This window comes from Papio anubis, chromosome 16, assembly GCF_008728515.1.
Source record: "Papio anubis isolate 15944 chromosome 16, Panubis1.0, whole genome shotgun sequence".
Taxonomy (NCBI): domain Eukaryota; kingdom Metazoa; phylum Chordata; class Mammalia; order Primates; family Cercopithecidae; genus Papio; species Papio anubis.
Genome location: NC_044991.1, coordinates 89,470,649 through 89,489,636, shown reverse-complemented (window position 1 = coordinate 89,489,636; position 18,988 = coordinate 89,470,649). Strand labels below are relative to the sequence as shown.

The 18,988-nt window shown below is 56.5% G+C and overlaps 1 protein-coding gene and 1 long non-coding RNA gene across 2 annotated transcripts in view; one reads left to right on the top strand and one right to left on the bottom strand.

Moving 5' to 3' along the window:
* LAMA5 (laminin subunit alpha 5) overlaps nt 1-18,988 on the top strand; it is a 58,017-nt gene that overhangs the window by 9,334 nt on the left and 29,695 nt on the right. The window contains exons 3-11 of the mRNA XM_031656893.1: nt 4,898-5,015; nt 5,772-5,890; nt 6,014-6,184; nt 6,292-6,389; nt 10,872-10,987; nt 11,100-11,218; nt 11,304-11,394; nt 11,683-11,817; nt 12,020-12,079. Coding sequence (XP_031512753.1) covers nt 4,898-5,015; nt 5,772-5,890; nt 6,014-6,184; nt 6,292-6,389; nt 10,872-10,987; nt 11,100-11,218; nt 11,304-11,394; nt 11,683-11,817; nt 12,020-12,079 — 1,027 coding nt within the window. The remainder of the gene's footprint in view (nt 1-4,897; nt 5,016-5,771; nt 5,891-6,013; nt 6,185-6,291; nt 6,390-10,871; nt 10,988-11,099; nt 11,219-11,303; nt 11,395-11,682; nt 11,818-12,019; nt 12,080-18,988) is intronic.
* On the bottom strand, nt 1,675-4,961 carry LOC103887884. Its single transcript, XR_001891726.3, has 2 exons — nt 2,679-4,961; nt 1,675-2,136 (listed from the first exon to the last, which is right to left on the bottom strand). It is a non-coding gene; the product is annotated as an uncharacterized LOC103887884 (long non-coding RNA).

The following is an 18,988-nucleotide window of genomic DNA, read 5'->3' as shown; positions in this document are numbered from 1 at the left end:
CCGCTGTCATGCTTGCCCTTGGTGGCTGCACAGCCAGACCTGGCACTCAGGGCACAGAGATGCCCCAGCGCCCACCTAGACCCCAGGCGGCCCCCAAAGGCTTCCTGTTTTCTGTTTCTGAACAAGAGCCACCACATTAGCCTCTGGTAATACAGCTCAGTGGAGACTAAACTGTTTGGGTTTCAGGCCGAGGGGTCCCCTTGGGATAATCTCCACTTCCTGTGTCCCCGGCTGACCATCTGGCCTGACCTGGACCGGGCTGCAGGGAGGGAGCCCTGAGCTTGGACTGCAGTGGTTGGGGTCCCTGAATCCACCCCATGCCCAGCTCTGTTGAGGTGCAGGCAGCCCCCTGGCTGGGACCCCATGCCCTCCCTCCAGCTGTGGAGTTCCTGTCCCCCCACCCACTCCTGGAAGTTTCCCTGTCCTGCGTAGCACATCTGTAGTTGGGCATGGCGACGTCCAACCCTGGCGTCCGGGGTTCTGGCCTTGGCGTTTTTATTTTTCTTCCCAGTAGTGGGCTTGCTGTGGAAACCCCCGGCTTTTCCACTCCACGTCCCTCTGGGAGAGGTGTCTGCGTGGGGCGTGTTTCCGGACCCCTGATAGGTTGTGTGGCCGCTGTGCTTATTCACCCAGCTGGGGGTCGGTGGAGCCGCCCCGCCCTGCTGTGGGGCTTATCTGTGTATCCAGATGGGGTCTCTTCGAGGGGAGGCACATGACGGGAGCGGGCAAGGGCTGGGCTGGCCCTGGACTCTGGGTAGCGAGGGGGCTGGGTGCCCCGGTGCCCTGTCCGAGCGGCGTGGTCAGGGTGCTCGCCCGGATGCCTGGGGCTAGGAGGGACTTTTCCTGCCCCGGGAATTGGCACAATGCCCTTCTTCCTGCAGGGCCTGGGCTGAGTCACAGACCTCTGTGATTCAGGCTGCCGGGGAAGGCTGGACTGGCCCTCACCCGGCACAGTGGGTACCTGGGCCTGGCCCTGGTCTCCCCAACCCAAGATGGGCCAGGGCAGAGCTGGATTTGGGCACAGGACAGCACCCCCTCCCCTCCTCTGGAGGTTCCAGCCACAGCCCTCCCTATGGTGAGGTGGGTGCCTCAGCCTAGGAGACTGCTGGCCAACAGCCCCATGCCATCCCCAGGGCCCCCGAAAGCCCCACCAGCATTTCTCTGTAGTCCTCACCGTGCTGCCCAGACCCCAGCACCTACCCAGTCCCCTCCGCAGCTTTGCCTTTGGAGCGCCAGTGTGTGGTGCAGCTCTGGTGGGGGCCTTGGCATTTCTGCGGAGTGGCTGCTGCCTGCCCTCCAGGAACAGCTGGCATCCTCCCTCCCAGGGCGCTCGAGACTTCATGCCCTCATGAAAGGCATTTTATCCTGATGCCCCTCTCTGCAGCTTTTCCCACTGCCCTGTGCCCAGGGAGGGGAAGTGTCCGCCCCAGGTCCACACGACCCCTGAACCTGGAGCCTGCCTGGGCCCCGGGCCCTGTGGTCCTGGGGCTCTCGTCGACCCCCTGTGAGACAGTGGTCACTGGGCAGAGGCCTCCTCTGGGAGCCATGACCCTCCCAGGTCAGGTCGGGTATGGGGGGACTGGGGGGTGCAGTGGCTGAGAGGCGGGTCCGGCTGCTGTCCTGGAGACGTGCCTGCCCCAAAATAGCCAGATTTTTAAAAATAACTCAGGCGGCTTTTGTTTGGCTTTTGCTTTAAAAGAATTTTTTTTTTCCTTTTGCACAGAACTATGTAGCAGCGGAAAGGTCAGCACTGGCAGCTGAGCTGAGCTGAGCGGGGCGTGGAGGGGGAAGGGCGGTCCCGCAGCCCGGGGTCTGCGCTCGCTCCGGGTCATGGCGAGGGCGGCCAGTGTGGCCCTGGGAGCTGCGACCAGGTCAGAGACAGATGGGAGCCCTCCAGTGCGGGCTTCCCTTCCTGTGAGCATCTGTGCAGCCACCAGGCCCTCGAGGACAGCTGTCTAGGGCCCCCGTCTGACAGACGGGGGGTTGGAATGAGGGACAGACAGGAGGCCAGGATCTTCCTGCGCGTCCCAGGGGTGGAGAGGGCGAAATTTCTGTGTCCCCCTCATCATGCTGATCAGTGTCTTCGAGTCAATATTTGTGCAAGTGCTCTCAGCTGGGAAAAATGCGACTGGCCTGCTGAAGGGGAGGGGGAAGGACGGATGGGCCTGAGGAGAGCGCAGCCTCCAGGCGCTCAGGGAACAGCGGGGGCGGCTCCCAGGGGGCTCAGTCCGGACCTTTAGTCTCTTGGTGGGAGGGGCTGTGCTGCCAGCTCCCCGAGAACTGCCTGTGTCTGTGCCCCGTCCACCTCGAGCGGACCCTTCCCTGTCCAGGCACAGGGGCCATTGGCCCCCGCCTGGGGCTCTCTGGAATGCTTGTGGTCAGGCCCATGGGGCTGCTGAGGCCCAGGTGTGGGGCTGGGTATAGGGTCTGACCCTGAGGAGGCTCAGACCCCTCCCTGCTGGACAGGGCATGTCTCCCTGCCCCCCCAGCCACAGGGAGGTAGACGATGACCTCAGCCTGGCAGCCGGTGAATAGGCCTGTGCTCCGCCCCCACCCTGGAAGGCTGCGCTTGGCTCCCACAGTCCCCCTCCGAGGAGACTCGGAAGCAGCGCCAAGCCCTCCGAGAAGGGTGGGATTTGGACCTGGTGTGCCTGGAGTCCTGGAGCCTTGCCCCCTACCTGGAGTCTGGGCAGCCAGTGCCCCCAAGGGCTGAAGCAATGAGGAGTCTGTGTTGTTTCCAGGGGGGCCTCACAGCAGTCTCAGTCCAGCTCAGTCCGGTGGGGTGACTGTAGGTCTTGTGCAGCTCTGGGGGACCCTACTGTCCTGCTTGGGGCCCTAGGCTCCCAGGCCTACCTGGCCAACAGCACCCAGCTGTTCCCGGGCGCACCTGCTGTGGCAAGAAACCCTCCAGAGGAGCGGGCACCGGCGGGTCAGGGTCCTGAAGAGGTGCAGTGGGTGGCCCTGGGGTGTGGCGTGACCCTCGGAGGCCTGCTGGCCTTTTCAGGGCCTACCTGGGGGCCCACCTGTGAGCAGAGGAGGGACTGGTTCCCACTGCCGCCCGCAAACAGTTGGGCTGAGTACTGAGGTCTCCCCAGGTCTCCATCGCGGACCCTGTGGGCCTGTCAGAGGTGGTGTGGGCTGAGACAGGCAGGCCACCCCTGTGCCGTGGGTCCGTGAGTTGCCTCTCTCCCCAGCACCTGGGCCTCTTTGTACAGGCGGGGAAGAGGTTCGTATTTCCTCCGCCTCCCTGCCAGGTCCCTGTGGAGCCTCTGCCTGGGATCTGCCTGGGAGAGCCCTTTCCCCTTTGTGTGAGAGGGGCTGGGGAGGGGCTCACCCTCCCTTGGAGCCTCCAGGCTTGTGACAGGGCCTGGAAACACCTTCCCTCCTTTGCCCCCACGTAGGGGGTGCCTAGGGCTCCCCTCAGAGGCTATGGCGGGTGGGAGCACTTGGCCACAGCAGGGGCTGAGCCCTGGCTTGCATGAGTGTGAAGGTGGGGTGCTGCCTGGGCACTGCCCCCTCCTGTGTGCCTCTGGAACCCCCCGGCTCCTGGGTGCAGCCTCTTACCAATGAGGTCATGGGCTGTTTTAGGGACCAGAGACCTTTTCAGAGGGGGCCTGTCCTGGGTCCATGGAAGAGCCGCCCCCGCGGTGTTTCACTGTTGGGCCAGCGGGTGTGTGTGCACCCCCAGGTGCAGGCATGGAGGCCCAGGGTTATGTTGGGTGGGAGCAGAGATGAGGCTGGGTAGCACTGTCTGCTGGGGGCAGGGGAGGCTCAGGCCTGGAGTCCTGAGGGCAGGGTGGTGGGGGATTGGTAGGGGAGGGAGGGAGGCCCAGGCTAATCAGAGGCCTGAGGGGAGCCAGCAGGCCTGGCCTGTGCGGAGAGACAGGCCTGGGCCTGGGGAGGTGTCCGAAGCTGAGGATTAGGGGGAGGGGCTGCAATCAGGGCAGCCTTCTCTGAGGAGGTGTACAAAGCGCCCTGTGAAGACTGAGCCAGGCTCTCCCCCAACCCCGGGACACAGACACGTGGGCTGTCCCTGGTGGAGGTCGAACTGACACACGGGGAGAATGGGCAGAGCCAGGGCGGGGCTGGGGCAGGGTCTTGGGGTTTCGGGGGCCTGAGAAGGAGCAGCTTTCCTCTGCCCTGGTCAGGGCTGCCCTGACACTCACAGGGCCACAGCAGAGCTACCGCCCCAGTGCCTGGGCTGGTGGAGTCTCCGAGGCAGGCTCAACTTCCAGAGGGCCCCCTGCCTGCAAGGCTGAGCCCCGCTTGCTCCCTGCAGCCCGGTCCCCGGGGGCTCAGTGGGCCCCTGGCTGTGGACTGGTCAGCAGGGGAGTGAGCGGAGCCTGGGGGAGGGGTGCCCGGCGTGAGGTGGGAGCAGGGGCCCCATCCTAGGAGCAGCTGACCTGTCAGGGACTAGGGGGTTAGACCTTTGGACCTGCCTGGTGGCAGGGACCACTGTCTGGCCACTGGGCCTGGCTGGACATGAGGGCTGTGGGGACACTGGGGTATGTTCCTGCACCCACCCTGGCCAGTCCCTGCCTGGGCCGTGGGTAGGCCACTCCCTAACTTGCTCCATCTGCAGCCACAGAGCTTGCAGGACCATGGGGAACCCCAGGCTCCTGCAGCAGGGAAGGGGAGGAGGTAGTGCGTTGGTCCTGAGCACAGGCGGGGTGCCCTTCCAGGAGGGCTGGTTCCCGGGGGCTCATCTCCATCCCTGGGGAGCCCTCTCCCCTGGGTTCGTCTGCCCCATGCAGGCAAACCCAGAGTTGCCCCCTGTGTGGCGAGGGTACCACATCCCCTGCTGTGGCCTCACCTGAGGGGCAGAAAATGAGCCAGGCCCCTGACAGCATGGGAATCCAGGTGCTCCTGGCTCCCCTGACGCCCTCTCGGCCCGCAGGTCTTCCACGTGGCCTACGTCCTCATCAAATTTGCCAACTCACCCCGGCCGGACCTCTGGGTGCTGGAGCGGTCCATGGACTTCGGCCGCACCTACCAGCCCTGGCAGTTCTTTGCCTGTGAGTCTCTGCCGCCACGGGGCCTGGGGGGCGAGGCAGGGGGGTCCCTGGGCAGGCCCTCCATGACCAGGCTTCTGAAGGTCTCCGAACACCCAGCCCTGCCCTCACACCCAGCTGCTGTGGTCATGACTGTCAGACAAGGACTTGAAGGCTCATGGGGATTTACTGGCTTCTGTCCTTGGCGTCGGGCACAGCTGGGTCCAAGGGCTATGGCGCCAGGAATCTCTGGTGCCATCTCTTGGCTGCCTCTGGATGACTTCATGTGCTGGCTGCTCCCCGTGGTGACAGAAAGGCCCTGACAGCTCCCACCTCACTTCCTGCCAGCTCAGCCACCTGTCAGGAGTACTGGTGTCCGAGCACCCGTACGCTGGCCATCCTTGGCCCCATGCCACCCTGACCAGTCATGCTGGTGGGAATGAGTGCTGGCAGGCCTGGTCACGTGTCACCAAAAATTTCCTGGCCTGAGGATGGGGGAGGGGCAGGTCAGTGATGGGCAGTCTGTCCCCAAGGAAGGGAGTGAGGATAGTCACTGGGGGAGTCACTCGCTCTCAAAGCATGCCAGGCAGAGCGGTGGAGGGCAGTGCAGTCCAACGGGTCAGGCCCCCTCAGCCCCCGAGCTGTGGTCTCTGTCACACGGCCTCTTGGCCTATGGGAGCCTCAGTGGCAAGGGCCAGAGACATCAAGGGCCCCGGGGCACTGCGGGGGCCCAGGCTTTCCTGGTGATCCAGCGCCCTCCCCTCCCACCATTCCCCGCAGCCTCCAAGAGGGACTGTCTGGAGCGGTTTGGGCCACAGACTCTGGAACGCATCACACGGGACGACGCGGCCATCTGCACCACCGAGTACTCGCGCATCGTGCCCCTGGAGAATGGAGAGGTGGGCCGGGGAAGGGCAGCGCGGTACAGGGGCTGGAGAAGGGAGAGGTGGGCCGAGGATGGGTAGTGCCGAGCAGGGGCTGGGGGCTGGGGCCACACCGGCCTCACCGTGTACCGCCCACAGATCGTGGTGTCCCTGGTGAATGGGCGCCCAGGCGCCATGAATTTCTCCTACTCGCCGCTGCTGCGTGAGTTCACCAAGGCCACTAACGTCCGCCTGCGCTTCCTGCGCACCAACACGCTGCTGGGCCACCTCATGGGGAAGGCGCTGCGAGACCCCACGGTCACCCGCCGGGTGAGCTGCCCGTGGCCCAGACAGGGGAGGGGGACTGGCCGGGTGGACCCGGGCCTTGGGGTGGGTGAGGCCTGCCTGCCTGGCGCTCACGGGGCCTGCGGGTGCAGTATTATTACAGCATCAAGGACATCAGCATCGGAGGCCGCTGTGTCTGCCACGGCCACGCGGATGCCTGTGATGCCAAAGACCCCACAGACCCGTTCAGGTGAGGCCCCGTTCAGGGGAGGCCCCGTTCAGGTGCAGTTCTCAGCTCCCTACCTGTCCTTGTCACCCCTGCCTAACCTGAGGGTGGGTGACCTGGTTCCATGGCCCACCACGACCTTATTCTCTGTGTGACCTGAACTGACCACCATTGCGCAGGCCTCAGTTTCTCATCTGTGAGGCGATGTGGAGGCCAGGGCGTGTGCAGCCTCCCCAGGGTGCCCCATCTTGGTCTGGGGGAGCCTTGCCCTGCTGCTGGCAGAGGCAGGGCTCTCCGGACTCCCAGGCCAGCTGGCCTTCCCACAATGGCGGACCCCCGGGGCCCTGTGAGGAGAGTCAGTGATGAGGATGATTGATTCCCGAGTCCACGTCTGCATGCTCTGGAATGGACAGGTGCCCACTACCTGCCGAGGCAGCCCTCATTCACTTTAGGGGTGCCCACTCAGCTCCCCCAACCTTTCAGGACACAACAGACAACTTCCCTGCTGCCCCCAGCCCTCACCTTCACTCCAACCAAGCAGGGACCAAGGCCCAGGATGGGGATGGCGGGGTGGGGGTAGCCAAAACCCCACGTCTGCTATGCCCTGTGTGCCTGCTTTCGGGGGCAGCCAAGGGCACTACAGAGCGTCTACCTCCCGGGAACCCCGCACAGAATGGGCAGCGGCCCTGGTGCTGGCACCTGCACATTCCTGGGCCTCACCCAGAATCCTCAGTAAGGTAGGGCTGGGCTCATTCTGCGGAGAAGCAGCCTTGGGGCACATCCGTCCTTTCCTCCCTCCCTCTGTTCCTTCAGCCAGCAGCTGTGTGTTGAGCGCCTAACACATGCTGGGCCCTTTTCCTGGGAATGGGAACAGAGGGTGGGACCCCAGTCCAGCCACAGGAGCACCTGTTCTGGGAGGCAGCTGAGAAACACGCAAACCAGTACTCAACCTGGAGGGTGTAACACCCGAGGGTGGCAGTGCAGGCATGGGGCTGGACAGAAGCCACTCAGAGTGGTGCAGCCGAGGCTGAGCGTGTGACGAGGCTCCTGGACCCCCAGCAGAGAGCCGCCAGGGCTCATCTAGTTCCTGAAACCGTGCAGCCCAATTTCATGCGCTTGGATTTAGGACCTGCCCCCTGCCTTCTGCTGGGGTCTTACGGCTCTGTCCACGCTCCAGTTTACAGGGGAGGTGGGGAGGCGGGTGGAGCTCAGATAGGACAGGTTCACTTCCATTCCCATGGCCAGTGCCGAGCAGAGGCGGGAGCCCTGGCCCCTTCGGATGTGGCTGAGGGGAGGAGTGGCACAGTCTCCTGAGCTGGAGGACGTGGGCTGTTTTCCAGGAGCTGTGGGCCCTGGGAACCCACCCTGGGCACCTGTTGCTGCCAGCATGGCTTCAGGCTGCTGAGCTTCAGCAGAGCTAAGTTGTCCTGGGAAATTAAGTGCCAAGTGGGGACACAGCTCGTGACAGCTGGGAGTGGAACCCACCAGGCAGCCAAATGGGCCTCTGAGGAGAGGAAGGTTGCAGGAGCCGGGGCTTGCATGGGCCTGCAGGGAAGACATTGCCATCCCTTGACTCACCACACCTGGGTGTGGACTGAGCTCAGCTCTCCCTGCAGGTGCAAACAGGGGTGACTGGGCATCTTTCCTGGAACCACAGACTCTGTTACCAGCACCTGGTCACACACCAGTGCCCCAAAAGATCAGCCTGCCCGTGTCCTCCCTGCACCCTTTACCCACCACCCCACCTCTCCTCCAGGGAAGGAGACTCCGTGTCTTCAGCCAGCTCCTCTCTGCCTCTTCACCTCCACCATCACCTTACTCCCACCCCAACCCCAACATCATCACCCCACCATCACCATCATCATTATCACCCCCACCATCACCATCACCACCACCACCCCACCATCACCGTCATCACCACCACCATCATCATCCCACCGTCATCACCCCACCATCACCATCATCACTGTCATCACCCCCACCATCACCACCATCAACATTATCCACCCCCACCATCCCCATCCATCCATCCATCCCGTCATCCATCCACCATCCATCCATCCACCATCCACCATCCATCCATTTATCCACCCCATCCATCCTTCCTTCCATCCACTGTCCATCCACCTCCACCATCCATCCACCCCTGCATCGTCCGTCCCATCATCCACCATCGTCCCCACCATCCGCCATCACGTCGTCCCCACCATCCGCCACCACCATGGAGTCATCCTCCACTGCACGTCACCGGGTCCGTCCCCCACCATCACCACCATCACCGTCCCACCGTCATCCCCACCATCACCATCATCATCCCCTGGGTTGCTGCTTCCTCCTTCTAAATGCACCCTGTAATTTTTATTCTGTGACAACCTATCGGGTGTCTGAAAGCAGTGTTTGTCCTCCCTCTTGAATGATAGTTGAGCCCCTGACTGTAAATTCGTGGTTGACAACTGTCTCTCAGCACTTTGGAAATGATTTGACTGTCTTCACCTCTCCAGGTGCCCAGGAGGTCGTTGTCCTTGCGTTCTTAATCCTCTGTGGGTGCGTCTTCCTCTCCAGGATTTTTATGGTCTTTGCCATTGGCGTTCTGCAGATTTGTTGTGTTGGTAGCCGAGGGGGTCCAGTTTTTTGTTGCTCCAGGACTCACTTTTTTTTTTTTTTTTGAGATGGAGTCTTGCTATGTTGCCCAGGCTGGACTGCAGTGGCCCGATCTTGGCTCACTGCAAACTCCGGCTCCCGGGTTCACGCCATTCTCCTGCCTCAGCCTCCCGAGTAGCTGGGACTACAGGCGATCCGCCCTCCACCCAGCTAATTTTTTTACGTTTTTTTGTTTTTTTTGAGGCGAGGTCACCATCTGTCGCCAGGCTGGAGTGCAGTGGCCCGGCGATCTCGGCTCACTGCAAGCTCCACCTCCCAGTTCACGCCATTCTCCGCCTCGGCCTCCGAGTAGCTGGGACTACAGGTGCCACGCCACCCGCATTGACTAGTTTTTGTATTTTTTAGTAGAGGCGAGGGTTTCACCGTGTTAGCCAGGATGGTCTCGATCTCCTGACCTGCGTGATCCGCCAGCCTCGGCCTCCCAAAGTGCTGGGATTACAGGCTTGAGCCACCCGGCGCCCGGCCTTTTGTATTTTTTAGTAGAGGCGAGTTTCACCGTGTTAGCCAGGATAGTCTCAGTCCTCCTGACCTCGTGATCTGCCCGCCTCAGCCTCCCAAAGTGCTGGGATTACAGGTATAAGCCACCACGCCTGGCCATTTTTTTTGTATTTTTAGTAGAGGCAGGGGTTACACCATGTTAGCCAAGATGGTCTTGATCTCCTGACCTCGTGATCCACCTGCCTCGGCCTCCCAAAGTGCTGGGATGACAGGCATGAGCCACTGTGCCTGGCCATGCGTTCATTATTAATTCAAGACCATCCTTGGCCATTCTTTCTCTCTGACTGTTGGCTCCCTTTCCTACTTCTTCTTCCCTGAAGTCCCAGTTAGATACAGGAACACCTTCTGGTTTCCTTCTCATAATTTCTATTTCCTCTCTCTTTATTTTCTGAGTGGTCTTCTGGATGGCTTCTTTAGCTCCTTTTCCACTTCACTAAATTTCTCTTCCACTGTGTCTGGTCTGCTGTTTAGCCCATCCATTGAGTCTTTAATTTTATAGTTTCATTTTTCATATCTAGAAGTTCTGATTGGTTCTTTTTCACATCTGCCTGTTTTCCATAGTGTTATTTTTTTTTATTATGTTTTATATATCTTATTTTTTGAGACAGAGTATCACACTGTCGCCCAGGCTGGAGTGCAGTGGCACGATCTCGGCTCACTGCAAGCTCCTTCTCCCGGGTTCACACCATTCTCCTGCCTCAGCCTCCCGAGTAGCTGGGACTACAGTCGCCCGCCACCATGCCTGGCTAGTTGTTTTTTTTGTTTTTTGTTTTTTTTTTAGTAGAGACGGGGTTTCACTTTGTTAGCCAGATGGTCTTGATCTCCTGACCTTGTGATCTGCCCGCCTCGGCCTCCCAAAGTGCTGGGATTACAGGCGTGAGCCACCGTGCCCGGCCTATGTTTTAGATTTCTTTATGACCATTTTTAACATTTTTCTCTGGCTTCTACTAGATTACTCTGTTTTGTGAGGTTCTCAGGGCTCTTTTTGCTGACCTGCCACATTGTTTCTCTGCAAGATCCTTAGCAGGGTTTATCTCTGTGCTTCTGGTGTGCCCTGGGATTGGGTCCTGCACAGCTTCTGCCACTGTGAGACCCTGTCCTCCACCGCCTCTTTCCCTGCGTGCATTACCCCAGCCTGGGAGAGCTGCGCCAGAGCCACTGGCTGGGGGATGCCGAGTCTGGGCCAGCGCTTCCTGCCTGACAGCTGGAGAAACAGAGCAGCGGGGGGCCGTGTCCGTTCGGCAAGCCAAGCCGTCGAGGGGATCCCAGGCCCCTTTGGGGAAGGGACTAAGCACCTGCCACCTGCCTCCAGGATGGGCCTGAGCCCCCCTCCTGTGTACCCCACAGGCTGCAGTGCACCTGCCAGCACAACACTTGCGGGGGCACCTGTGACCGCTGCTGCCCCGGCTTCAACCAGCAGCCGTGGAAGCCTGCGACTGCCAACAGTGCCAATGAGTGCCAGTGTGAGTACCTCCTCCCGCACCTGCGTGTCCTGCCCACACCCTGACCCATGAGAGTGCCCCGGTGCCTGGGCCCATGGTGGGCATGCTGACAGCTGGTCTCCCCTTTCTCTAGCCTGTAACTGCCACGGCCACGCCACCGACTGTTACTACGACCCTGAGGTGGACCAGCGCCGTGCCAGCCAGAGCCTGGATGGCACCTATCAGGGCGGGGGTGTCTGTATCGACTGCCAGGTGGGCTGGGCTAGAGGGCTGGGGATGGGCTGGCCCTGAGACGAGGCAGGGACCTCCCTGGACTCAATGGCCGTTGCACCCCCAGCACCACACCACCGGCGTCAACTGTGAGCGCTGCCTGCCAGGCTTCTACCGCTCTCCTGACCACCCGCTTGACTCGCCCCACGTCTGCCGCCGTGAGTGGGCTCAGCCGGGCGAGTGTCCTGGGTCTTAGGGTCTGCCCGGAAAGAGGCGTTCTTGGGCCTTTGGGGCTGCTTTGGAGGGGATGTACTGAGCTTCCAGGCCAGCCCAGGAAGGAACCTCCAGGCCACGGGGCAGGTCCCCAGCCCTCATGTCCCCCCAGGGGGCCTGGCTGTAGCCCTCGTCCCCACGGCCCTGGCGGGGAGGTAGAGACTGCCCCATCTTGGAGCCCACCCCTTGGGTCCTGGTAGCTCCAGGCTTACCCGGCTCCTGCCCCTGCCCAGGCTGCAACTGCGAGTCCAACTTCACGGATGGCACCTGCGAGGACCTGACGGGTCGCTGCTACTGCCGGCCCAACTTCTCCGGGGAGCGGTGTGACGTGTGTGCCGAGGGCTTCACGGGCTTCCCAAGTTGCTACCGTGAGCACCTGCCAGGGGCGTCTGAACAGACACCACTGCCTGCTGGACTCCAGGAGCCCTGCGGGGGGTGGGGGATTCCCTGGGATGGACCCTGTTGTCCTGCCTGCATCTCTGATTGTGCTGAGAGACCGAGGGTGGCAGGGGGTGTGGGGTGCTGGGGTTCTAAGCAGACCTGGCCAACATGCGTGTCTCTTCCCCTCAGTGACACCCTCATCCTCCAATGACACCAGGGAGCAGGTGCTGCCAGCCGGCCAGATTGTGAGTAAGTGTCCTTGAGGCCCCCAGGTCCCTGACCTGCTCTGGAGCCATGGGGCAGCCCCACAGGAAGTTCGTGGAGAAAAGGAGAATTTTCATTTGGTCACTTTATTTTTGGTTTATTTCTTCTTATGCAAATTATGCATATTCACACTGGAAAACTTTCAGAAATATAGGTAGGCATAAAGCCAAAGAAAAAGGTTAGCCTGGGCAACATGGTGAAACCCTGTCTCTACAGAAAATACAAAAATTAGCTGGGCGTGGTGGTGTGTGTCTGTAGTTTGAGCTCCTCTGGAGACTGAGGTGGGAGGATTGCTTGAGCCTGGAAGGCTGAGGCTGCAGTGAGCCATGATCACACCACAGCACTCCAGCCTGGGCGACAGAGTGAGACCTTGTCTCAAAAAAGAAAACTGGTGGCCGGGCGCGGTGGCTCACACCTGTAATCCCAGCACTTTGGGAGGCCAAGGCAGGTGGATCACCTGAGGTCAGGAGTTCAAGGCCAGCCTGGCCAACATGGTGAAACCCTGTCTCTACTAGCTGGGCATGGTGGCGGGCACCTGTAATCCCAGCTACTTGGGAGGCTGAGGCAGGAAAATTGCTTGAACCCGGGAGGCGGAGGTTGCAGTGAGCCAAGATTGCACCACTGCACCCCAGCCTGGGCAACAGAGCAAAACTCCATCTCAAAAAAAAAAAAAAAAAAGTTATCCACAATTCCACCACCTCTGCACAGCGCCTGAATGCTCTCTGTACACAAGCACTTCTCTTTCACAAGCGTCGTCATGCTCTGCACCCTGTCCTATGATTATGTCCCAGCCACAGTCCTGTAAACACATTGTCTTATGGTCCGTTTCATAGGGACTAATTAAGTATTTAAACAACCCCCAGTGGTTGGAAATCGAGGTTCTTTTTTTTTTTTTTTTGAGACGGAGTCTTGCGCTGTCGCCCAGGCTGGAGTGCAGTGGCGCGATCTCGGCTCACTGCAAGCTCCGCCTCCCGGGTTCACGCCATTCTCCTGCCTCAGCCTCCTGAGTAGCTGGGACTACAGGCGCCCACCACCGCGCCCGGCTAATTTTTTGTATTTTTAGTAGAGACGGGTTTTCACTGTGGTCTCGATCTCCTGACCTTGTGATCCGCCCGCCTCGGCCTCCCAAAGTGCTGGGATTACAGGTGTGAGCCACCGCGCCCGGCCCGAGGTTCTTTTTTTAAAAAATAATGCTGTGATAAAGCATTATTAAGATGAGGTAGAAAACTGGCCGGGCACAGTGGCTCACACCTGTAATCCCAGCGCTATGGGAGGCCGAGGCGGATGGATCACCTGAGGTCAGGAGTTCAACACCAACCTGACCAACATGGTGAAACCCTGTCTCTACTAAAAATACAAAAATTAGCCAGGCGTGGTGGTGCGTGCACCTGTAATCCCAGCTACTTGGGGGGCTGAGGCAGGAGAATTGCTTGAACCTGGTTGCAGTGAGCTGAGATCCACCATTGCACTCCAGCCTGGGTGACAGAGCAAGACTCCATCTCAAAAAATAAATTAAAAAAAAAGGCTGGGTGTGGTGGCTCATGCCTGTAATTCCAGCACTTTGGGAGGCCGAGGCGGGCAGATCACGAGGTCAGGAGATCGAGACCATCCTGGCTAACACAGTGAAACCCCGTCTCTACTAAAAATATGAAAAAAAATTAGCCGGGCATGGTGGCGGGCGCCTGTAGTCCCAGCTACTCGGGAGGCTGAGGCAGGAGAATGACATGAACCCGGGAGGCAGAGCTTGCAGTGAGCCGAGATCTCACCACTACACTCCAGCCTGGGCGACTCTGACACAAAAACAAACAAACAAAAAAAACCAAATCAAAAAAAGTCAGCTGGGTGCAGTGGCTCGTGTAATCCCAGTACTTTTGGAGGCCGAGGCGGGCAGATCACGAAGTCAGGAGTTCGAGACCAGCCTGGCCAACATGGCAAAACCATGTCTCCACTAAAAATACAAAAATTAGCCGGACGTGGTGGCACATGCCTGCAATCCCAGCTACTCGGGGACTGAGACAGAAGAATCGCTCGAACCCGGAAAGCAGAGGTTGCAGTGAGCTGAGATTGCGCCACTACACTCCAGCCTGGGCAACAAGAGCAAAAGTCTGTCTCAAAAAATAAATTAAAAAAAAAAAAAGTCTCCCAGCATACAGTCACAGTCACAGAGCAGCACGGCACCTGCTGACCAAATCACTGCCATTACCGCATAGCAGAGTCTATCACTGTCAGCTTGATAGACAAAAAATATTCTCAAGTTAGAGCCACATTCCCTCGCTTTTTAGTGTTTCTGGAATTGGGACCCGTCTTTTGCTTGATGGCATATCACAGTCTAGTTGGTAGGGTTTTTCCCTTTCATGACAGGACGTAAAAGCATGGCATCTTTCCCAGCGAGTGGGGTCTTAGATTGTATTTGATATTACGTCTTTTTTTTTTTTTTTGAGATGGAGTTTCACTCTTTTTGCCTAGGCTGGAATGCAATGGCGTGATCTTGGCTCACTACAACCTCTGCTTCCCAGGTTCAAGCGATTCTTCTGCCTCAGCCTCCCGAGTAGCTGGGGTTACAGGCATGCACCACTACGCCCGGCTAATTTTGTATTTTTAGTAGAGACAGGGTTTCTCCATGTTGGTCAGGCTGGTCTCGAACTGACTTCAGGTTATCCGCCCACCTTGGCATCCCAAAGTGCTGGGATTACAGGCATGAGCCACCGTGCCTGGCACGATATTGCGTTGTTTTTAGCTGCACTTTGACTACTCTGTAAGCTTGAATCTTCTTGACTTTTCTACTGCTTTGTTTTTTGTTTTTTTGTTTTTTTTGATGGAGTTTCGCTCTTGTTGCCCAGGCTGGAGTGCAATGCTGCAATCTCAGCTCACCGCAACCTCTGCCCCCGAGTTCAAGTGATTCTCCTGCCTCAGCTTCCCAAGTAGCTGGGATTACAGGCATGCGCCACCCTGCCTGGCTAATTTTTGTATTTTTAGTGGATACAGGGTTTCTCCATGTTGGTCAGGCTGGTTTGGAACTCCTGACATCAAGAGATCTGCCCGCCTCGGCCTCCCAAAGTGTTGGGATTACAGGCGTGAGCCTCTGCGCCTGGCCTGTATCACCTATTTCTTATAAGATTTGTGTTTTTCTCCTGATGGGTCATTTGCTCCTTATTTTTTGGGGAGCTTTTTTCTGTGTTCTGATTTTGTAAATTTTTAGGTGAATCTGCCCATGTTGTTCTACTGAATCTCTGGTTGGGTCGGATTTAGATTCTGCTCCCTTACCCAGGAATTGTCTTGTCTGCTGGTTCTGTGATGGTTTTCTTTTTTTACGTGAAAATGTTTAGTTTTTCATCAGTTGTGTAAACCAGGGGTCAACAAACTGTCTGAAAAGGTCCAGACGGTAAATGTCATAGACTCAGGGCTGTGTGATCCCTGTGGGGAAACTCCTCAGCTCTACCATTGCCAGCTGTAGCTTGCAAGCAGCCATAGAACATGTATTCACCAGTGGGCTTGGTGGCGTTCCAATACAACTTTATTTACAAAAGCGAGCGAGCGAGGAGTCCATAGACTAGTTTGCTAATCCCTGGTGTAAACTACTGACAATGTATCTTTTCACTACTGGGCCATGGTAAGCACGCAGTAATTACCTGTGACTGTATAATATTCACTTTCAACGTGTTCATTACAATGAACTGTACTGTCTTTCCTAACGGGGACACAGTGTTGAACATAAATATTTTATTTTGTCTAAATTCACAAGTGAGATTGTTTTGGTTTTGAAAAATACTTGGGAAATGATCCACACTTTTTTATGTTCCCGATCAGTTTAAAAATCACAGAAATTATCTACTTGTTAAAAGTCTGGTCAAACTTACAAAACCCTTTGGTCCTGATACCTGTTTTTCAACAGAGATCTTAGATTAAGGTTTTAATGTATTCTGTGGCTATTGTGTTCAGTTTTCTACCTCATCTTTTTTTTTTTTTTTTGGAGACAGAGTCTCACTCTGTCACCAGGCTGGAGTGCAGTTGCGCAGTCTTGGCTCACTGCAACCTCCGCCTCCCGGGTTCAAGTGATTCTCCCGCCTCAGCCTCCCGAGTAGCTGGGATTACAGGTGCCCGCCACCACGCCTGGCTAATTTTTTGTATTTTTAGTAGAGCCAAGATTTCACCATGTTGGCCAGGCTGGTCTCAAACTCTGACCACAAGTGATCCACCTGCCTCAGCCTCCCAAAGTACTGGCAATACAAGCGTGAGCCACCATGCCCAGCCATTTTTCTACCTTATCTTTTTTTTTTTTTTTTTTTTTTTTTTTTGAGACGGAGTCTCGCTCTGTCGCCCAGGCTGGAGTGCAATGGCCGGATCTCAGCTCACTGCAAGCCCCGCCTCCCGGGTTCACGCCATTCTCCTGCCTCAGCCTCCCAAGTAGCTGGGAGTACAGGCGCCCGCCACCTCGCCCGGCTAATTTTTTTTTGTATTTTAGTAGAGACGGGGTTTCACTGTGTTAGCCAGGATGGTCTCGATCTCCTGACCTCATGATCCGCCCGTCTCGGCCTCGCAAAGTGCTGGGATTACAGGCTTGAGCCACCGCGCCCGGCCTTTCTACCTTATCTTAAGTCAGGTTTGATTATTTGTATTAGCAAATTGTGTATTTTGTTTTGATTTTTAAATGTATTGACACAAAGTTACGCACAGTGGCCTGTTATAAAGTTAAAATTTCTGTTCATTTCTGTTCTTGTCTATTTTTATTTTTATTTTCTTTCTTTTCTTTCTTTCTTTTTTTTTTTTTTTTGATCGAACAGACCTAACAGAGGTTCGTTGAGTTTATTGGTCTGTTTGAAGTACAGCTGCAGTTCTCTTGCTAAGACCTGCTGAGGTTTTTCTTTCTTTAGTTGGGAGGAGAGATTTTCCTTTCTAATATTCAGTCTCTTTAATCCACTTTCTTTGATTTATTCCTTTTTTTTATATATATATAGCTTCTTGAGTTGTTATTTTTAGTCTGTCTTCATTCCCAACAAAAAGACTTAAAGCGGTGGTTCTCAGCCAGTGGTGACTTTGATCCACAGGAAGCATTTGATGATGTCGGGAGACGTTTTTGGTTGTGATGATTGAGGGATGTAACTGATCCAGTGGGTAGAGGCTAGGGATGCTGCGAGCATCCTACAACCCGGGACCACTCCTGCTCACAGAACAAAGAGTTATCCAGCCCAGAATGTCCATAGTCCTGAGGCTGGGAAACTTAAGTTTAAAGCTATAAATTTCCCTCAGAGTATAGCTTTGGCTAGGTTTCTTGTAGTTTGAGATGTGGGGTGTCCTCATTGCTGTTTTTTTTTTTTTTTAATAGTCTATCGTTTGGGGTTTTATTTTCTTTCGCCCTGTCACTGTTGAAGGTGCTGAGGTTTCCCTCCTGTCCTTTGCGTGGCGTTCAGTTCTGGTTTTGCTGCCTTGTGGGTAGACTTGGCACACTGGCAGTTTCTGCCTGTGTCTTTGGAATTTGAGATTTTCTTCGTTTCTAACCTAGAATGTGATGACTTTTTAAAATTTTATTTATTTATTCATTTATTTTGACACAGAGTCTCTGTTGCCTAGGCTGGCATTCAGTTGCGCAATCTTGGCTCACTGCAACCTCTGCCTCCTAGGTTCAAGCGATTCTCCTGCCTCAGCCTCCTGAGTAGCTGGGATTGATTACAGGCGCCCGCCACCACGCCTGGGTAGATTTTGTATTTTTAGTAGAGATGGGGTTTTACTGTGTTGGCCAGGCTGGTCTTGAACTCCTGACCTCAGGTGATCCACCCGCCACAGCCTCCCAAAGTGCTGGGATTACAGGCGTGAGCCACTGCACCTGGCAGTTTCTGCCTTTTGTCTTTGGAATTTGAGATTTTCTTTGTTTCTAATCTAGAGCGTGACCACTTTTCGATTGTTCCAGCAACACTGGACAGGAACGTGTGTTCTCTATGAAGTACCGATTTGGCATGTTAAAGCGGGCTTGTGGCCAGGCGCAGTGGCTCACGCCTGTAATCCCAGCACTTTGGGAGGCTGAGGTGGGAAGATCACCTGAGGTCAGGAGTTTGAGACGAGCCTGACCAACATGGAGAAACCCCGTCTCTACTAAAAATACAAAATTAGCCATGCATGGTCGCGCATGACTGTAATACCAGCTACTCTGAGGCTGAGGCAGGAGAATGGCTTGAACCTGGGAGGTAGAGTTTGAGGTGGAGCCAAGATGGCACCATTACACTCTAGCCTAGGCAACAAGAGCAAAACTCCATCTCAAAAAAACAAAGCAGGCTTGTTCATTATGCTCTTCAAACCCACAGTAGCCATGCTTAATTTCTGTCCCTCTGAGCAGTCCCGTTCTAACTATGTATCTCCATCAGTCTTTGTCTCTCTCTGACTCGGTTTTGCCAAATTCTCCTTGCCGTTTTGTAGTTTTAGCTTCCCTCACCCCCGGGACACCGGCACGTTACCTGCTCCTAGAGGTTGGTTTCTGCTGCCCCACTGGGTGGTGTGCCCGAGCTTCCCTCTGTCTCATTACCACCATGCCTTCCATCCTCACTCACCTCCGTGTCTGCGTCCGCCCCAGCTCCCTGCACAGAGCTCTCGGTTTACCACCTGAGGCGTTGTTTTAAGGTACTCTCTTTCAAGAGGCTATGACTGGAGTTTCCTCTTGGTCACGCTGACGTCTTCGGTTTTTATCTTCTGAAGGAGACAGCCCAGCCCCACGATCCTCCTTGCCGCTGTCAGTTCGGGCTTGCGCCTGCCCTCTTATCATTTCTCCTTTTCTGCTGAAATGTTTCTTTTCCTGACTCTCACAAGTTAGAGCAAGAAAATGTGCTTTGATTTTGGTGCGTTTGTTTGTTTTTGCTACCGTTTCCTCTCTGGGGAGAGTTTGCAAGCTCTCTGTGTTCTGGTCTG